The 18,811-nt window shown below is 53.7% G+C and overlaps 6 protein-coding genes across 6 annotated transcripts; 4 read left to right on the forward strand and 2 right to left on the reverse strand.

The window, feature by feature from the left end:
• Positions 1-1,946: 1,946 nt before the first annotated feature.
• Positions 1,947-4,832, forward strand: ATEG_08399 (uncharacterized protein; the record flags this gene model as incomplete). The annotated part of the gene is made up of 3 exons (XM_001217020.1): positions 1,947-2,087; positions 2,138-3,560; positions 3,610-4,832. The coding sequence occupies 3 exons, from the start codon at positions 1,947-1,949 to the stop codon at positions 4,830-4,832; spliced, it is 2,787 nt and encodes a 928-aa protein (XP_001217020.1).
• A 281-nt stretch (positions 4,833-5,113) lies between these two features.
• On the reverse strand, positions 5,114-6,985 carry ATEG_08400 (uncharacterized protein; the record flags this gene model as incomplete). The annotated part of the gene is made up of 2 exons (XM_001217021.1): positions 5,114-6,058; positions 6,116-6,985. The coding sequence occupies 2 exons, from the start codon at positions 6,983-6,985 to the stop codon at positions 5,114-5,116; spliced, it is 1,815 nt and encodes a 604-aa protein (XP_001217021.1).
• A 1,504-nt stretch (positions 6,986-8,489) lies between these two features.
• ATEG_08401 (uncharacterized protein) lies at positions 8,490-9,944 on the forward strand (the record flags this gene model as incomplete). The annotated part of the gene is made up of 1 exon (XM_001217022.1): positions 8,490-9,944. One exon carries the CDS (start codon positions 8,490-8,492, stop codon positions 9,942-9,944), a length of 1,455 nt encoding a protein of 484 aa, XP_001217022.1.
• A 1,546-nt stretch (positions 9,945-11,490) lies between these two features.
• ATEG_08402 (uncharacterized protein) lies at positions 11,491-12,587 on the forward strand (the record flags this gene model as incomplete). The annotated part of the gene is made up of 2 exons (XM_001217023.1): positions 11,491-12,153; positions 12,444-12,587. The coding sequence occupies 2 exons, from the start codon at positions 11,491-11,493 to the stop codon at positions 12,585-12,587; spliced, it is 807 nt and encodes a 268-aa protein (XP_001217023.1).
• Positions 12,588-13,155: 568 nt separating this feature from the next.
• ATEG_08403 (fungal specific transcription factor domain-containing protein) lies at positions 13,156-15,111 on the reverse strand (the record flags this gene model as incomplete). The annotated part of the gene is made up of 4 exons (XM_001217024.1): positions 13,156-13,404; positions 13,460-14,495; positions 14,571-14,877; positions 15,075-15,111. The coding sequence occupies 4 exons, from the start codon at positions 15,109-15,111 to the stop codon at positions 13,156-13,158; spliced, it is 1,629 nt and encodes a 542-aa protein (XP_001217024.1).
• A 1,507-nt stretch (positions 15,112-16,618) lies between these two features.
• On the forward strand, positions 16,619-18,789 carry ATEG_08404 (uncharacterized protein; the record flags this gene model as incomplete). Its single annotated transcript, XM_001217025.1, has 9 exons — positions 16,619-16,729; positions 16,919-17,284; positions 17,346-17,387; positions 17,447-17,827; positions 17,882-17,923; positions 17,991-18,150; positions 18,206-18,361; positions 18,419-18,687; positions 18,745-18,789. 9 exons carry the CDS (start codon positions 16,619-16,621, stop codon positions 18,787-18,789), a joined length of 1,572 nt encoding a protein of 523 aa, XP_001217025.1.
• Between the last annotated feature and the right edge of the window lie 22 nt (positions 18,790-18,811).

Below are 18,811 nucleotides of genomic sequence, written 5' to 3' on the forward strand. Positions count from 1 at the left end.
CTGGATAGATGATGAGAAACATATTGTCTACTGTGTCACGTTGGCCTCTTACGCTTCTCGCCATATTTGGCCTCCATCGAGATACACTTTGTCGCGAACGACACTCACTGGATTGAGTGAGTGACTGACAAACAGAATATAAGTTGTTCCTTACCTCGAACGTTGTTCCAATTGCAAATGTCCTGGGCCCACGCACGACTCACGAAGCTGGCCCATAGGGCTGCCCTCGCGACCAGCAAATATCGCGGCATCGTAAATATACTGCCAGCTGAGACTTCCGCGTCAATTTTCGTGTGGTTGGAATAAAATCAATGGTCTACCAGTGCTGAGGCACGCAGCATCAGCTGCGGCAGACTGAATGCTGGATGATGACAGGAGGTAGATAGGTCAGCACTGTTGCACACCCGCGAAATCAAATTATTTCTCGGTGCAACTCTAGTCCTTTCCTACAAAGAAAGACCACCGCCAGCCGTAATAGGCAAAATAGTGACACAGGATGGCGGCCAGCCTGTGGGGTGGCGCGGCTCTGCGCTCTACGGTGGAGAGATACCAGTCCCTTCACCTATTTCGGCCATTTGGAACGGACACTACCCCAACCATCATGAGGGTCTGCCACATCTGAGGGCCCAATACGCTAGAACCTGACAATCAAGTGGAAATGGTGACATACGGCTGAATCAACCCACCACTGCGTTGTTGGGATGTCCTGCGTCCAGTGCCTAAACCCCCAGTCAATCATGCCCTAATTCAGACCCTCTAAACGCAATCCATGATCCACAAATACAAACATTACACCGCCAGTGGCTCTTTGCAACAGCCATAATCCAATCCCACTGGCGTTGGCTGTCAATGCGTCAAGCCTTGCTTTTGCTAGGGGAGCGGGGGAGAAAGAAAGACAACGGAAGGTCTCACACTAAGCAGGGGGGCAGTGAAAGCCACTCGACCACGGCCCGCAGTAGCACCAATGAGGAGCATGCGAATCCCGTAAATCCTTCTCCTCCGAGCAACCGAGCTAGAAGCAGGGCTTATGCAGGCTGTCTGATTTTGGGAGTCAAGGCTGGCCGGACGGAGGATGACACGACGGAAGGCCAGGCCGTGCGGATACGAACTGCAAACCCAATCAGGTGATCTCAAGGGTCAGCAACAGGCTCTAAGGAGTGAGAAAAGCATCATCCAGAGGACGTAGTGGCCTCCTCCAGCATTCTTGGTATCCCGAACATGCACTGACTTTGCTGATCCTTGCCCCACGGTAAAGCCTCTGCCGTCCTCGAGCTGGCTAAAATCTGACAGTTCCGATACGATCGTGAGGATTCGGTGGCTGCTAGTCCCTATAGAGTATTTCTGCCGTAGCTCCTCACACCGTCTGATGGAACAGCACAGCAAGTGCTGCTGCGTGAGCCTCAACGCCAAGGATGCTCGAACTGAATCCCACGATTGGGCTCTTCGTAGCCAGGGCCAGCCGAGAGAATCTAGGCATTGCCGATGTCAGGGATGAGTTGGATCCAGTGTCGTCTGCCCCGCTTCCCACGAGGCTGATATGCACACTTCTTCCTAACTCCGAGAAGGCATCCTCGTCGGTTGCCCCGGTAGGCATACGAGCTGTCTTCGACGCTGGATTGGTCACTGCGCAGCCAAAAAAAAACCCCGTGCCTCTGTCGTGCCACCTTGTCCAAGCCTAAAAGAAACTGTTGCGGTGGATTGAAAGTCCCTAGACTGTCCCCTGCAGCGTGGGTTCGGGTTCTTTGTTCTGCTGCTTCACCCATCTCACCATCTTCAGTCATCGGAGATTCAAGGGACAGAATTGACTGCTCCTGAATAGCCTCCCCCGAAGACTTATCGACGGCGATATGCTGTTTGTTTAAAGCGATTGCTTCTCAGGCACCAATTGTTTTCTTTATCGCTCGTTACATAAAGCGTTCATCCTGCGGCAGGGTGAGGCTGTCAATATGAAGGAATTCAAGTTTGCATTCGCCCAGCTGGTGACAGCGTCCTTGTTGTCCCCGGCTTGGGGCATGTGGCCCTTTGAGAGGAGAGCAGTCACAGTCACGGAAACCACCCACAGTACCATCACGCTGCCGGAATGTCATGTAAGTGTTCAGTTGAAAATATAGGATCTGAGAGACTTACCTTGGTATAGGCAGGAGAATCTGCACCCGCCTACTCTGTTGCGCCGCCACCCACCGTCAGTACCGTAACAGTCACTGAGGCCGCTTCACCGCCCGTCACAGTGACCCAGTCTGCTGGAACCATGACAGTCACAGAGACGGCCACGGTCCCCGAAAGGACGGTAACAGTAACGCCGGAGGGCGAAGGAGGTCTTATCGGGGCGACGGTCACGGTGACTCGGCTCGTCAGCGTTGGAGTTGATGTGCCAGGAGGCCAACAGACGATGACCATCACTCAGCCTCCAGCCGCAGGGCCGACAGTTACGGAGACAGTGACAGAGTGCTGTGGTGAAGGGGGCCTTGGTTTGACGATAACTATTACTCAGCTCATCAGTGTAGGACTCGGTCTCGGCGGGCACAAGACTACTCGCACCCTGACTATCACAGAGACTAAGCCCGGGGAGACGGTCACCTTGCCAGGGGGGACCGAGACGATCACTAGAACACTGCCCGGATCAACCTACACTACCACGAGCGTTGTTCCGGCAAGCACAGTGACCGTTTCGGGCTCAGTCACAACGGTGCCTGCATCGACAATTACCGTGACGGTCACCGAGCCCGGCAGCACAGTGGTCGAGCCGGGAACGACAGTGACGCAGCCCACGACAGTGACTGAGCAGGGTCCGACGGTGACGCAGCCGGGAAGTACGGTAACCCTGCCCGGGTCGACGTACACAACGACGACAGTCATCCCGGCCAGCACGGTTACGATTTCTGGCTCCGTTACGACGATTCCTGGATCGACAATCACCTCTACGTTGACCGAGCCCGGCAGTACGGTTACTCTAACGCAGCCTGGAAGCACGATTACTCTGCCCGGGTCGACGTATACAACTACTACAGTCATTCCAGCAAGCACCATCACGCTTTCTGGATCGGTCACGACGATCCCTGCGTCGACAGTCACGTCCACTCTGACCCAGCCAGGAAGTACAGTGACTCTGACGCAGCCTGGAAGTACAATTACTCTGCCGGGATCGACGTATACTACGGTCATTCCAGCCAACACTGTCACAATTTCAGGAACTGTCACGACAATTCCTGCGTCGACGGTCACGTCTACACTCACCCAGCCTGGCAGTACGTTTACTCTGCCCGGCTCAACATACACAACCACCACGGTGATTCCCGCAAGCACTGTCACGATTTCGGGAACACTGACGACAATTCCTGCATCTACAATAACCACCACGCTGACACAACCGGGACAGACAGTCACCGTCACAGATGGCACAACTCTTCCAGGAGTAACGTCCACCCTTCCAGGAGCAACATCCACAGAGACTATCTCGGTCACTCAAATTATCAGATCCACAATCTACAACACAGTAACTGTCACTGAGATGCAGTCAGGTGAGAGTCAGCCAGGCGGCACCGGCACCATTACGGCCCCAGGTACGTATCAATTGATTGAGCGGATCGACCTCGCACTAACAATTGTCAGGATCAACCGTAACAGTATCTCGCAGCATCTGCCCCCCGCTACCTCCCACGGGAACGTATTCGCCTCCCTTTGCGATGCCAACCGACTGGACATGGGGTTGTGCTCCGGGGTACATTTGTCACCCCAAGCGCACTGGCGCGGACAGCGAATGTAATGTCCAGATCGGTTACCCCTCAGACCAATATGTCTGCAGACCGGACGAATGTATCAAAGCGCCGAAATACATCCACGATCAGTACTGGGGCACACCTGGCACTTCCGACGAAATCGGCACTGTCTACAATGTCTCGCAGGGATACTTCAACCTCGACCCGAAGAAGTTCGGCCTGAACGACACCATCTTCCAGGTACCGGCCACGCCCGAGTCTACCCATATGATGGGCGCTCGGGGGAGATATGCCCGACGAGAAGTTTGGGGTGCGCTGCTGGGTCGCCAGAGTCCACCGATAGGGAAAGTCCCAGGCAATTGCTTCGACGACTGTAACAATGCTGGACTCGTGGCTTTGTCCGTAGGAAAGAAGCCAGAACTCTGTGAGGCGGGCTCGGATTTCATGCGGGACTTGGGCGTGTGCGAGAAGTGCTGCAAAGTATATCAGAAACAGGGTTCTGGGACATACGACAAGGACGTCAAGCCCGAGTTCCAGCAGTGGCTCTACTACTGTGCTAACCGAGGCACGAGCACCACATCTGCTGCGGGCCAAACCGTCGGCTCGACCACGACCAGCAAGGCCAGCTCTAGCACCAGTCCCGGTTCCACCACAGGAGGAACGACTTCGACGACAAGCGCGAGCACTACCACAGGCTCCAGCAGCAGCAGAAGCAGCAGCACGTCCATCTCATCGTCCATCTCATCGTCCAGCCAAACTTCAGGTAGGACTACTCCTACTTCACAGTCCGATAACTCTGGAACGGCGAAACCGGGAGCTTCTACTTCAGGCATCCCGACCTCGGTACACGTCATATCGACCAGCACCAGTGGCAGTAGCAGTGACGGTGGCACCGGTAGTGGTGGTAGTGGTGGTAGTGGTGGTGAAGCAACTGCTTCCAGCTCAAGCATCGTCACAACGAGCCGAGAGGTCGTGGGAACGCCAACCACTGGCGGATTCACCGGTACATCGACACCACCTCTGTTTACTGGCGCTGCGACTATGCTTTCTGTGCCGTGGGGATGGAGTCTCCTTGTCTTGATTTTTGAATTTCTTGCCTTTGATTTTGGATTCTAATTTCGGGTCTTTCTTCTCTCATGCGCATCCTTTTAGGTATACACTTAACGGTTCAGGACAGTTGAATCACATCATAGGTGCATGCAGGCGCGACTGATGATTGGCAAGCTGCTTAGGATGGACATAGTCTAGACAACTCCTTATACAGGTGAAGTCGTCTTAATGAATGAACTTCTTCTAATCCAATAAAGTGAGGGTTTGACAATTCGATAGATGATGAGAGGAAATTACATGCAATGATATATATTACACTGACAAGAGAGGATCACGATCCTCGAACATCACCACCCCCTACACCGAACCCACTCATCTACACATTCACCATCGTCGCCATCGACTATAAGATACGAATCATACATGGAGCCTGCGATACATGCATGCTGTGGAATGATTCGCACGCGAGATCCAACTCTGGCCGCGTTGATAATACGGTCAACCTCAGCCCCGTCCGCTGTCCGGGGAGCCAGAATACAATGTTCTTGGGATATCCGCACCACATTCCACGGATATAGCCCTTGCTTGGCTGTACTCTCTGAAATAATAGCCGCACGACCCCAGACCCCAGGCTCACGGCCCGGCTCCCGTCCCAGGCCCAAAGAGCCGATATTCACAAGCACCTCTCTTCGCCCGGGGTAGATACTGGTGATTTCGGCTTCGATAAAGCCCGAGACATCTTCGAAACTGGCAAGACCTGTGGCCAGTTGCTGTAGATCGAGCACAGCGAAGTTGCCTGCATGGAGCTCGAGTTTGAGGTTTGTCGATAGTGTCTGGATCTTGTCTAACACGCTTGCTGACGCCGCATGTGCTGTCGGTGTTGCGCCAACTGAGACGGTGAGCCGCAGATCGGCCTGGATATCTAGACACTGCTGGGCGGCGGCACGTCCACAGGCAATCTCGTGCAGGAGGTGCTGTTCGGCATCACCCAGGGAATTGCCAGTGTAGGAATGACCCGCGTGGCAGTAGAAGCCATGGAGCCGCACCCGGGTGGATTGTAGAGTCTGTCGAATTAAGACGGCAAGTTCGTCAGATCCTAGCTGAACACCCTCACGCCGCGACCCACAATCCACGTTGATAAACACAGGCCAGGGATCGCCCGTAGTGAGTTCTTCCACGAACGCAATCTGCGCTGGATGGTCGATCATCAGGATGAGCTCAGTAGAAAACTTCTTTCGCAGGGCTGCGAGGCGACGGATTGCTGTCCTAGGAGGCGGGACACCGTACAACACCTGGGAATATCAGGTTAGCAAGGCCTGGATGTAGATAGAGCTAGACTGGACACGAACACTTCGAACGACTCCCTTCTGCATTAACGGCTCCAGGTGTTCAATCTCGTTCAGGGTACTGCAGATCACGCGGCCATCGGTGTCCTTCAATTCCAACTCTGTCCCTTCGACTGTTTTATGCGTTTTGATATGGACGCGGAATGCAGCCCCCAGCGCTTTCGCTCTCTGTCGCATTCTCTCGCAGTTGGCTGCAAATTTCGTGCGGTTTATGTACGCAACCGGGGTAGGGATTTCTGACCGGGGAACGCCCTGATATCGTAGCAACGCACCCAGAGTCTCACGGAGGCTCTTCCCTTCGACAAAGGGTGCAGAGCCCGGGAGTGCCGGAAGGCCGATTCGATTATGCCAGACGACATCCATTCCAGCGGCAGCAGCCCCAATGACATCGCCATTGCTGCCTGCGACAAAAAGGGCTTCCTTCAGGTCTACCCCGACAGCTGCAATTGCGCCTTGGTATGTCGCAACATGTGGTTTGTAAAAGCCGACTTCTTCCGCCGTCAGCACGGCATCGAATTGTATGCCGCAGCGGTTGGCCGCACGATGGCCTAGTTCTGAGGAACAGTTGGTCACCACGCCGAGGAGATATCCGCGACGACGAAGGGTTTGCAGCACTTCAACAGCCTCCGGCCACGGCTTCAACTGGTCCCAGTTTGTCAGCAGCGCCGTGGCAGCCTGTTCGCCTACCCCGGTGTCGACGGCCGACTCTCTGACGAGATCCTCGTAGGGCCGGTATTTCCCGCATCCGAAGGTGATCTCGAGATAGCGGGCCCTCCATCGGCGGCCTGCATCTTCACCTCCTGCTGCTGCATTCCAGAGGGACCAACTGTCCAGGAGGGCGGTTAGAAGATCGAAGATCACTGCTTTTGGCATTGTGGGGGAGCGGTACATTGTTGGTGATATTGCCTCGGCTGGTGGTGAGTCACTTTATAGCGGGATCCCGCTAGATTGTTCTACCGATGAAGAACAACACTTCAACCTCCTTGGATTTCCGCATCATACTATAACCAGCCTGATGTAAATTATAATGTGAGATCCTAAGGGACTTTTTCAAGGCCCAGTGCCTCCGGTGACTCATAAGCCAGAGTGGCTATCTTACCAACGAATATCCGCGTAACCTAGGCAGCGGATACTTCGGGTGTTTCTTCAGCCGTTCACCCAACATACTAGCAACATCCGGAGCGAGTGTTGGTAACGACGGAAAGGCCACGGTTGTACGTGGTTTGGTGCCAGGAACTATGCAGTTGACATGATCGTTGAGAAACCTGCCTCGTTAAAGAGTGGGCGTGGACTTGAATGCCCAGTATGCATTGGTCGCGCCAACATCCACCCTAGGGCCAAAATCTACACATATGCTGCCATAGATACACTGCAGAGGCACTTTGCAACTCACAAGCAGCGGCAAAGCTTTCCGGATGACCCACGACCAATCGTTTATTTACGTTCTACGTGTAGTTATATGTTAATCATGGGCGTGGGAACTGCCATCGTCACAAGCCTCGAGCGTGACTAGTCCGTCCTTTTCACCTGAAAGAATCGACACAACCTGACGAGTTCTATCGTTACTGGCGGGGTTACTTTCTATGATAGCAACAAACCGCGGCCTATCGTTATCTCTTACCATGTTTGAGCGTCCGGCTGGCGACCCTCAGCGTTCTCGGGCTCCCAGAAACTCCCAGTCAATGCGTGTCCTGGCGTCTGAGCGACGATGCTCTCCCCACAGAGAGGCAGACACTCAGCACGCTATCCAATTGCCCATGGTGGCTGGCTCGACTTCGGCTGGGCATATCTGTTTCCTGGTGCCAGCTGCAGAACAGAGGGAGGCTTGATCTATACGAGCAGGGTGGCCATTCAGGGCCGTTGGAGCTCCAGCTGAATGAAAACGTGAGTTTCCGCCGCACCAGGCGTTTGATATACTTTCGTGGGCGTGAAAAAGAAACTATACACCCTGTTAGCTGGGGAAATACAACCCGACGAGTGGAGGTAAAGTTACTGGACGGTGCGCAACGACCGTGCCAAACCTTGTCAAAGAGCTTTATCCTGCCGACCTGGATATAGACCTCTGGCTGGAGTTTGACATCAGAAGATACTCAGATATGCAATTCTCAGCCAGCCACAAGTTGCTGAGGGGCCATCTGTTTCTTCATCCTACCCAGAGGTAGCCGATGATGAGGAACTCTGGCATGGCTTACGAGGATGATCACAGTACGACTTCCATAGTATAAAAGCGCTCAAAGGTCGCGTCCACATCCTCACCTTGTCCAAACTACGGCAACGCCTCCAGTCCAAGGAAGTTCCAAACTCGCATTCGAATTTCGAATATTTATTCGTCTCACCATTGAAATTGGTTGATACTATCTACTTCTGTCTTTGAACCATGTCGGTCCTTGATCTTGCAAACTGGATGAAGTACCTGGATTCCAGTGTACGCGTGATCGATTCCTACATCACCTGCAGTCATGATGCCTCCGCCTACAAATTCGAGGGAGGCAACAATGGAATGCATGAGATGGCTGGCAGTATCTGCCAAATCGCGGATTACACCGGCCAGCTCCTCGCCGGGTCTCGATATTTTGATGTTCGGATCACCCGCGAGGGGAGGACGCTGGTGATGAAGCATGGTCCCATCACGTTCCAAACGTTTGAGACGGTTCTTCATCAAATCAAAAGCTTTGCCGATTCGCATAAATCCGAATTCATTTTCCTTGATCTCGATTTTAACCATCGGGACGGTATCGCAGCCGACGTTCTCGCCATGTTGATCAAGGTCCTAGGAGACGGCAAAGAGGATGCATTCGCAACCGCGCACGTCGCTCCGGACGGCAAGATGTACAACACGGATCTCACCTGGGCGAAGCTGCGGCAGGACGGAAAACAATACGTCATCATCTGGGGCGAAGACGAGGAGGTTAACGGAGGGATGAAACACTACGACAGCGGAAAGCTCTGGGCTCCACAAGCCAGCAATATTCGCGACAACTGGGCAGATGACTACCCAAATAAATCCCCACAGGAGATTGTGGCGTGGCTTGATCAGGCGTTATCTTTGTGGAAGAGGGAGAAGCTGTGGATAACCCAGCTCATCGACACACCGAAGCGGTCCTATCAGCCGGGACACCATCCTAGCGACTGTGATCAGAGGGCCGCGCCGGTCTTCAATCAATGGCTCACCAAATTCAAGGCGGGTGATAGCTTGGGTATTGTCAAGCGCGACTTCGTCAATGAAGGATGGAATGAAGCTGGAATCGCCTACGTTATCCGGCTGAACAAGTTTGCCCAGAGCCCTGAGATCCCTCTGGGTCCAATCATTAACTATATGAGCTACATTCGGCTCAGGGCACCGGATGGGCGTTACCTTGCCGTGGACACCAAGCCTCCCGGCAACACAAATCTCAGTCTCGTGACCCTGGTGTACGGCCGAGCGGACAATACTCGTTTTCTCATCCGGGAGCGTCGGAAGAATCCAGCCTGGGAATGGCCGTTAAGCGGCAATCCGGATGCTGACTCTTGTGGCGCCAACGGCAATGTCCGCCTGGCTCATGTCGACAGCCAGATCGGAGATGATACGGTGCTGTCCTGCGCGAAGAAGTCCGGAGGATTTATGTACTGGGGTGTAGGCTGGGGCGGCGCAGATGACTGGGAGACTTTCCTTCCATACGATCCTGCCAACCAGAAAAGCAGCTTTGCGATCCACGACGGCAGTACTATTGTCCTTCGCACTCTGTGGCACATGTACTGGAAGGCAGCCCAAGACGAAAATGACTATACGAGACTCTATGCAAGCGCTGGACCTATTGCAGACGCCACGCGATTTGTGGTAGAGAAGGCATGACGTTTGGAAGTAGAGGGCCAACAGTCTACTATACAGAACCACGTAATTGAGGGTATAGGTTTCGGGTCTCCTCACTGTCACTTCTACAGTCTCCTTAGCAATAGTTTTTCAGAATGCTAGGCCGATGATTCTGCAGTTCTCCTGATTTGGAGGCACCTTTCATATGACAGGACGCTCTATTTTGTCAATGCTCTAATACATACTGAGACCAATGGCAACCATTGTCACCTACTCTTCATCACGACGACGAAGCCTAACTGTACTGGACGACTTTGATCTTTGTTTTATTGGGGAGACCCTAGTCGGGGCAGTCAGCATAAACCCCGCCTCCCTACTTGTCAGTATTCGACATATTGAGTATGGCTACTAAGAGAGTTCCAGTGAAAATGCTGGCACCGGGAAAAGCAGAATTCCTGAATAGCGCGACATGCACGGCTCTGGAAGCTACTCCAATAGATCGCGGTGTGGCGTCAGCAGGCTGACACCATATTATAAATAGTTTCCCAGCCTCAGCTCTGTGATCTCACGCATACCACTTGAGGAATCCCCATGGTCTATATCGGCTGAAGAGATTCTCCTACCATCACAATGCCCGAGTTACCCTCTCTTGGCCATCTCATCGAGTCGTTGGCCACTTCTATTGGGGAGCGACTGCAAGCAGCTCCTTTGCAAACCTTTATCATCCTCGTTACACTCCATCTCCTCTCCATCATCGGAAGTACAATGGTCATCATGCGATACTGGCCAAAAGCTGACCCGGCACCCTACAATGCTCTCCAAAGTCGCTCATGTGACCGCACCCATATCCCGGGTGCACCCCATGCAAACGCCGGTACCATCGCCAAGGACAGGGGACGCTGATTTGGGGTACGAGTTTCCTTTTTGGGGGTGAGGCTGCTTATGTCTGGTGTTGGATCCAATGGGAAGAGTAGGAGTAGGAGTGGCTCGAAGGTCAGGGACAGCTTTCGGGGAATGGCATGGACATGATCGGCGCCTAGAGTAGCTTGTTCGTTCTTGTCCCGGCTTGACTTCCTTGTCATCATTGACTAAGATCAAGTGGCTTATGTGCACGCTATCACGAAAGAGGAGATTGCGGGAGACCACGCGGTGAGATTCTGCAGCGTGATCCCTGCTTCCGGACCCTGTAGCAAACATTGGCTATACTGTGACTGCAACATCTTCATCTCATCTCCTTCCTAGATGCGACTAGTACGCTATATTCGTCTCGGGTAACGGCACGCACTTGCTCCGGTGTGATTTCTAATGATTATCCGGTGGGCGGAGGCTCAAGTACAGCTTCATCGATTGGTCTCTTGCCCACCAGAAACGGCCACATACACCGGTGATTCTGATGAGTGGCGTTGATATCACGTCAGGACAGAGCACGGAGTCGGAGTTAACGGACGTGAACAGCTCACTACAGTCTGTCGTGAGTAGACACTCAGATCATGAGGAGCAGATGCCTCGACTATAAAGTCAGCCCGAAAGACGGCAGCAGAGGTGATTCTCCATCAGCAATCAACCAAGCTTCCAATTCAAGAACAAGATGCACTTCTCTACCATCACCGCCAGCCTTCTTGGCCTCGCGCAGCTCTCCTACAGCTCAGCTCTCCCTCCTCGCGCAGAGGACACCGGCTTCGTTGTCTCTCTGACGGCCGCGGACTACTTCCCCGATGCCAAAGGTGACCTGGCCCCCTTCGACATCAGCGCCTACTTCGTCAACTACGACGCCGACACCAAGGCCTGGATGACTGCGCTGGACCCTCATACGGCCAGCACCGATGAAGAAAAAGCCCGCATGCTGACCGAGGCCGCGTACGCCAGGAAGTTCGATGCTAACGACCCGGACATGGCCGAGGATGTGGAGGCCCTGCTGGCCGTTGTAGCGGGCAACACCACCACCTTGGGCCTCGCCAAGCGGTCGAGCTTCTTAACGGACACCAGACACGCCGTGACCTGGGGCGCCTGTGCGGCATTCTTCTCGTGCGTCTCCGGCACGACCTGCACGTTTGACCTGCAGATCGGCAAGTCGCCGCGCAGCCAATGTCAGCAGCAGGGCGGGTCGAACTGCTGCATTAGCTGGTCCACGTTCAATGTGCGCGTGGGCTTCTTCTCGACCACCTGGACTACTTGCAACAGTGAAGTACAGGCTGAGGGACTGACCAGCGCTTCTTGTGAGGGCTTCGGCACCAGTGATCAGGCTGGAGATGTGTGTCTGAGCAACCGTGCCAATGGATGTACCTAGATTTGTGATTAGCTGGGTCGGTGATGGGGGGTACTAGAGGATGGGGTTCGTCGAGCAGATGAAGGATGAAGGATGAGTGATGAGGGTGAGGATGGGGTTTGTGATGCAGGATGGTGAGTCTAGTAGTGTTCGAGTGTCAGAGGAGAGCAATTGAAAGGTGTTTATGTGATGTGTTCAACGTAGTGGCCGATACACCAGACTTAAGCAGACGGCGAAGTCCCTTGATAGGGCATACCCCTATATAACGAGTCTAGTGCAACTTCCTCGACCCATTCCACTGCTGCCTCAATCGTATCTCACGCACCGCCAGCCCAAAAGAGCCAGCCGCCCCCGGCCCCAACACCAGCGCCCCAAGAAGCAAAAGACCCAAGTCTCTCTTTTCCATATCCGACATCTGAAAGGGGGAAGTAGTTTTGCTCCCGTCTCCCTGACCTGGTCTCCCTCGCCCGGGACAAGAGAAGATGTGTGAATACGTTACACGACGGCGACGCCACTATCCAGTCAAACTGGCTAAACAGGTGGAACTGCTCGAGGACGTCGACAGTTTTACTCGTGGACGTCTTCGTCGGCAGCGTATTTGCTGCTGCGAGTCGCTCTCAGGTCGGAATGAAAAGTCGGACCAGACTTGCGTCTGGGTTGCGGGCTGTCAGGGCTGTGATGACGGTGAATAAATGAACCATGGCTGAGCTCGCGCCTGCGAGGATGGATATGGAGTAGATACGGTTGTCATGGACAACTGCAGGAGAGAAGGAGAAATTCTCAACCCCTATCTTGTTTCAAGTGCTGCATCCAGCAAGCGAAATCACTAGCTGATCCAGGGATAATTCCAGATAACCCATATGTAAGTGCAACCCGAGTACGCCGTGCCCCTACCGATCCGTGCTCTTCTCTTGATCGTTTGCTACATTAATCTGTCTTTATCTTCTGTCAAGAAAGTGGAGTCATGTCTCCGGACAAACCGTCAGATCATTCCCCCGAAGAAGTCTCGCGTTGTTGTTCATCCCACTTGGCCAAAGCAGTGACCGCAGCTCTGCTGGCTTGGTGCCAATACCCATCTGGTTCCTCTACCTGGTCCAGGGCGGCACGTAACAGACGCAGTGAGTCCACGATACCGATCGGAGTCGTGTCACCGTTGGCAAGACTGCGACTCAGGGCCATCAGGCTCATAGAGATCGGCCAACCGATGAAGGTTGCTTGGAGGGTGAAGTGATCTCGCTAAACAATGAATCAGATGGGACTCGGAAAAGCAGAAGAAGATGGAAAGCCTTACCTCTGACCGCTGCATCGGCCAGTTCATGCGGATAGCTCCAAGAATCTTGAACGCCGCGGCGGCACTGCACTTACGACTTTCCGCGGCCACGAGCTTGGGCAAGTCTTGCTCTTCGACCTTGCAGATCGCTGCCTCGTGGAGGTTGATGTGCGTTGCGCAGAGATTAAGGTGGAGCGAAAACGCCAATGCATCTTCTCGCACGGCTTTCGCAGTTAGATATCGTTGGAAAATGGCGGTGTAGTCATTAATCGTCTTCACCAGACGGTAATGACGGTCCCAGAAGCCGGAGTCGCTAATACTTCGCGAGAGGATGTTCACATGCTCAAAGCATAGGCGGGCCAGCTTCACCATGATGGTCACCGCAGCATAGGACGTCAGGTAGCTGACCCCCGCAAGCTTTGTCGGGTCCCCAATAAAGGGCATTGGGCTGGGGCGAAATGTTTCGTTGAGCTCCCCGGGCGACGGGAGGAAGATGCACAAGTTGTCGTCCTCGTCGAGAGTGCAAGGTCGGCCAATGCGGACACACCCGTAGCTCTCAAAGATGTACAAGGACCAGAACGACCGACGGATCTCCTCCAGCGATGCGGGATCGCGCTTATCCCAGGCAAATCCGATCTGAGAGGCACCCTGTAGAGATCCGGTGCGTTGTCTTGCCGCCTCACCGTTGTCGATGTTCCGTAGGTCGAGGATTTGTGCCAGCGTCACGGCCCGGCCGAGGGTCATCCATGCGCGCACGAAATGCTTCCTCGTCAATTCGTAGCGGAGAACGAATAATAACGCCTGAAATGCATTCAGGCTCGTAATACGCGTCTCGTCATCATCGCGCTCACACAGTTCGATGTATTTGCGCGCGTTGCTGTAACAGGATGATTGTAGATGGGTGTATTCGGGGGCGACCGTCGAACCGACAAGGGCCACCGCGTAATTGAGCGCCCGGATCTGAGGGGAGGCGGGGTCATGGGCCCATTCTCGGCGGAATCGCGATGGATTCAATATTGGGAGGACCGGATAGAATATATCAAAGTATTTCTGGTGTCTGTGTCGACGGTCAGTGCATTATCCTGGAGACAAGGAAAAAGCGGGAATCCGGTACAGAGATGCAAGATCCGACAGGGGAATAGGCTCTTCTAGGTCCTGAGTAGAGGGAAAGAGGGTTTCAAAGGCCGGAGAGACGGAGCTGCCGTTCCCAGCGGGAGGATAGCCACCGTCGAAGGGTGTGGGTAGCTGAGTAGTACTATCGCCCGCGAGGATAGTTGACAGCGCGTCCGGCGCCAGAACCGGGTCCATGACTCCCCAAAAGTCCGGGATATCTTCCGTCAGATTTGCCAACATGTCCAGCCCCTCAAAGGCGCGGTCCATTGGCGGGGTGACCTGGCTCTGGAGCCGCTGCATCAGTCGTTCATGGTCGCCCTGCCACTCTGACGGCGTCAGCACCGGCCAGGATAGATCCATATGTGGAGGCAGCGGCCGCGGATCGGCTGCAGTAGTGGTGGACGTTGTCGAAGATGAGGTCCGCAACAGGGCTTCTGCGTGTGCTGAGACAAACGGACAAGGGTCAGCGAGAACGCGGTTGAGTTGGTAATCAAGCAAATGTGAGACCAAATGTGCGATTTACCTAATCGGGTCTGCAATTCGGATAGTTGGCGTGGCATGTCCGCTTGCGCAGCGCGATATCGTTTGCGCCCCTGATAGCTGCATTCATAGCCAAGGCGCGTACAACGGCCACATTTGGGATCTCCCCGGTCACAACGGACCTTGCCTGTACAAAAGGGTTAACACGGTAGATGGTACTTCAATGGGGTCTTCGCACGTTCTCTGCAAATGTCGCAGGCAAGTCGTCCCGAGATATGGGTAACGCGTTCTTTCTTAGATCTGTGACGGTCGTCGCCATGGTCCTCCATTGAGCCTGCGGTGGAGTCTAATGCGTCGACTGTACGGCGCTGCATGCTGTGGGATAGTTTGCAAGGCCAGTGGGCTATCCTTTAGTGGGAAGAGGGCCGTTTAAATGAGAGACGCGGCAGGTGAGATGCGATTTCCTGTCCCTTTGAGGACCCAACGGCCCCCAACAGGGGAGAGGAGAAAGATCGGAAGATGCAGGCTAAAGATTTGTACAGCAGATGGTCTCTGTTTCCTATCCGATCGATTAGGGTGACTTGGAAGGAAGAGACGAGGCAGAAGCATGCAAGAGGAGTAAGGTAGTTCGTTTGTTTCCCCCGTGAGGTGGTCCATGCATGCGTCAGCATCCGTCGTCCACCAATGCCTCTTCACAACACCAACAATTCACTATCCGGATGATTAGCGACTGTGTCTACGCCCTTAAATGCGCTAGCTACTCTTGGGCCTTTATCACCGGAGGACATCGGCTGAAATAACAAGTTGGGGTGTGTTTCCATTTGCTGGTGAATATATTGCGGCTCTAGCACACGGCACAATATATTGTGTTGCAGAACCATACATATACACCCCAGACAGGGAAATTCCCCGTGAGGGTCCATTGTCACAGGGCTTGGTCCAGATTCTACTCCGTTCACCCAGTTATAGAGGGATATGTTACAGTGGGAGGCTGTGGCTGGTGGACTAGACCGGTTAGATATACCTGATGTATGTCACTCTCCCATCTTGAACGTCGTCAACCTTAAGAACGGATTTTCCGTCGCCAATTGCACCGGATTTGACAAGGCTTACAGGACGTACCATCAATAAGCAAATACTGACAGGGGTCTTGCTGTCTCGTCACTCAGCACCTGGACACTCTCATGAGAGATCTTGGCCTCAATCCACGTCAGAAGAAGACCTTCTTCGAAGAATGGTCCACTCCCTGCCGGCCACAAGACTATCGAGGGGTCATCGAGGAGTACCCGACGACGCATTCTCGACAAGCTGGGGAGGACAAGAAGACAGAGGAACCATCCAAGTTGAGAAACGAACTGTCGAACGGACATGGTCAGGTGACGGGGGAGAATGCGCCCTCGCGGAATTGAGGCGGCCGATCGGTGCCAAGACACGGAGTTGGAGCGGCCGCTCGGAGCCCTAACTGACCGTTTGGGGACATCTATATAAACAGTAGAAGTAGCAATGCCAGCGAAAGATTCCTTCCTTTGAGTAATTGCGTATTGCAAACCCAAATTGCCTCCTCGTACTGTCTTTATCGTACCGGTCATGGATGCAGATCCAGAAAAACAGGACAGCAATGGCAACGTCACGAGCAGCGACTCCAGCGAGAATGTCGTTCCCAAAGAGGCATCTCCTCGTCCGATTCATGGATGGAAGGTACAGCTTCACTGACGATGAGTACGGGAAATATAGCTAATCTGGTGCAGTGGGCGATTGCGTATGCCTCAATGATCTCGACAACATTTCTCTTCGCCTTGGACAATACTATCGTGCGACCCCATAATTCCAATACCACCTCCTTGGCTAGAAACTCCGAGCGGAAAATAGCTAACATTACTCACGTAGGTCGCCGACATTCAACCGGTCATCCTCGATTTGTTCGGTGAGGTGTCGCTTCTTCCCTGGATCGGCGTCGGGTTTGCGCTCGGCACTATGTGCGTCCTGCCATGGGGCAAGGTATACGGGGTCTTCAACGTCAAATACGTCTATCTGTTCAATATCGCACTCTTTGAAATCGGAAGTGCAGTGTGCGGCGCCGCTCCGAATATGACTGCCCTTGTGGTCGGCCGTGTCATTGCTGGCGTGGGCGGATCTGGGATGTACTCGGGGACGCTGAGTTTTGTGGCCATGTTGACCTCGTTGAAAGAGCGACCAATCTATATGGCTGGGAGCACCGTCATCTGGGGAATTGGAAGTGTTCTTGGTCCAGTGGTAGGGTCTTGTCACACACTCGTTTGGCAGGGTGTCTGACCACCGCGACTGATGGTTATAGGTCGGCGGTGCGTTTGCAGATAGTTCGGCGACCTGGCGATGGGTAAGTCACCAATACGTCCAATATTGATGTGGAATTCTTGCTCATGTACATCGTTCTAGGCCTTCTACATCAATCTTCCCATCGGAGCTGCCTTCGCCCCATCCTATCTCTTCCTGGTCCCCAGCGTGGACCCAAAGCCAGGCAAAACTTTTGCAGAAAAGTGTCGTATGGTAGACTGGATCATGACGACGACGTTTCTTGCCGGATCTGCCTGTCTGGTAATGGCGATCACGTTTGGTGGCACGCTGTATGCGTGGAGCTCCGGCAATGAGATTGCGCTCTGGGTTGTCGCGGGTGTCCTTCTCATTGTCTGTATTATCGTCGCCAAATTGCATCCAGGCGTGGATAAGGACTATCGGCTCTATCCAGCACATTTCCTGCGGCGGCCGATCCTGATCAACCTCCAGGTGCAGATGTTCTTAGTGTCCGGTATTGTGCTGGTCTGTACTACCCTACCCGAATGAAGAGAGCCGCTCGATACTAACCGGGCATAGGCAATGACTTACTATATTCCACTGTTCTTCCAGTTTATCCGGGTTTGTTCCTTCACTTCTTCAAAGTGACTTCCAAGTTTGAACCTGACTGGTCATTCCTCGCTGGTAGGGAGACGGTCCATTGGATGCAGGCGTACGACTCCTCCCTTTCATCATCTCCATGGTCGTCTTCGCCATGGCCAACGGAGCACTAATGCCAAAACTGCCATATATCCTCCCATGGCATCTATTCGGCAGTGCACTGGTCGTCGTCGGAACAGCACTGTTGTGTCAGTTTGCCCATAGTAACACCGAGAACCCTGCTAACAAATACGGACCACGCAGACACCGCGGACCTCAACACGTCCAACGCGAAGATCTATGGATATTGTATCCTCGTCGGTGCCGGATCAGGGTGCTATGTGGTCGCCGGGTTCCCTGTGGTGCAGTCCCTGGTTGACCTCAAGGATATACCGAATGCCGTGGGCGCAATGGCTATTTGTAAGAAGCACCAGTCCATCCAATTACCATATACTAACCCTGTGTCTCCGTTGATAGCGCAAGATCTCGGCATGGTCATCTTCCTTGCTATGGCCGGTTCGATCTATCAGAACCTTGCCTTGCAAAAAGTGACGCAGGCAATGCCCTCACTGAGTGCAACTGAGATCACGAACCTCGTCGCTGGCACCAGTAGCCGGACGTACAAAGAACTGTCCGAGTCGGAGCGAGCCCTGGTGACGCCGCAGATCACGGAGGCGATGAGCAACGTGTGGTTGTTCTTCTTGGTGGCTGGGATAATGAGCTTCGTCCTGACTCCTCCTTTATGGGTAAGTTGTGCAGCCCGTAGGAACGCATGCACACAAGACTAATGTGCGGCTGTGTAGAAAACCAGGATGAACGGGGCGAATGCTGCTACTGGAGGGGCTTGAAAACTGTCCTCGAGCAAAAGAG

This window comes from Aspergillus terreus, genomic scaffold (assembly GCF_000149615.1).
Source record: "Aspergillus terreus NIH2624 scaffold_12 genomic scaffold, whole genome shotgun sequence".
NCBI lineage: Eukaryota > Fungi > Ascomycota > Eurotiomycetes > Eurotiales > Aspergillaceae > Aspergillus > Aspergillus terreus.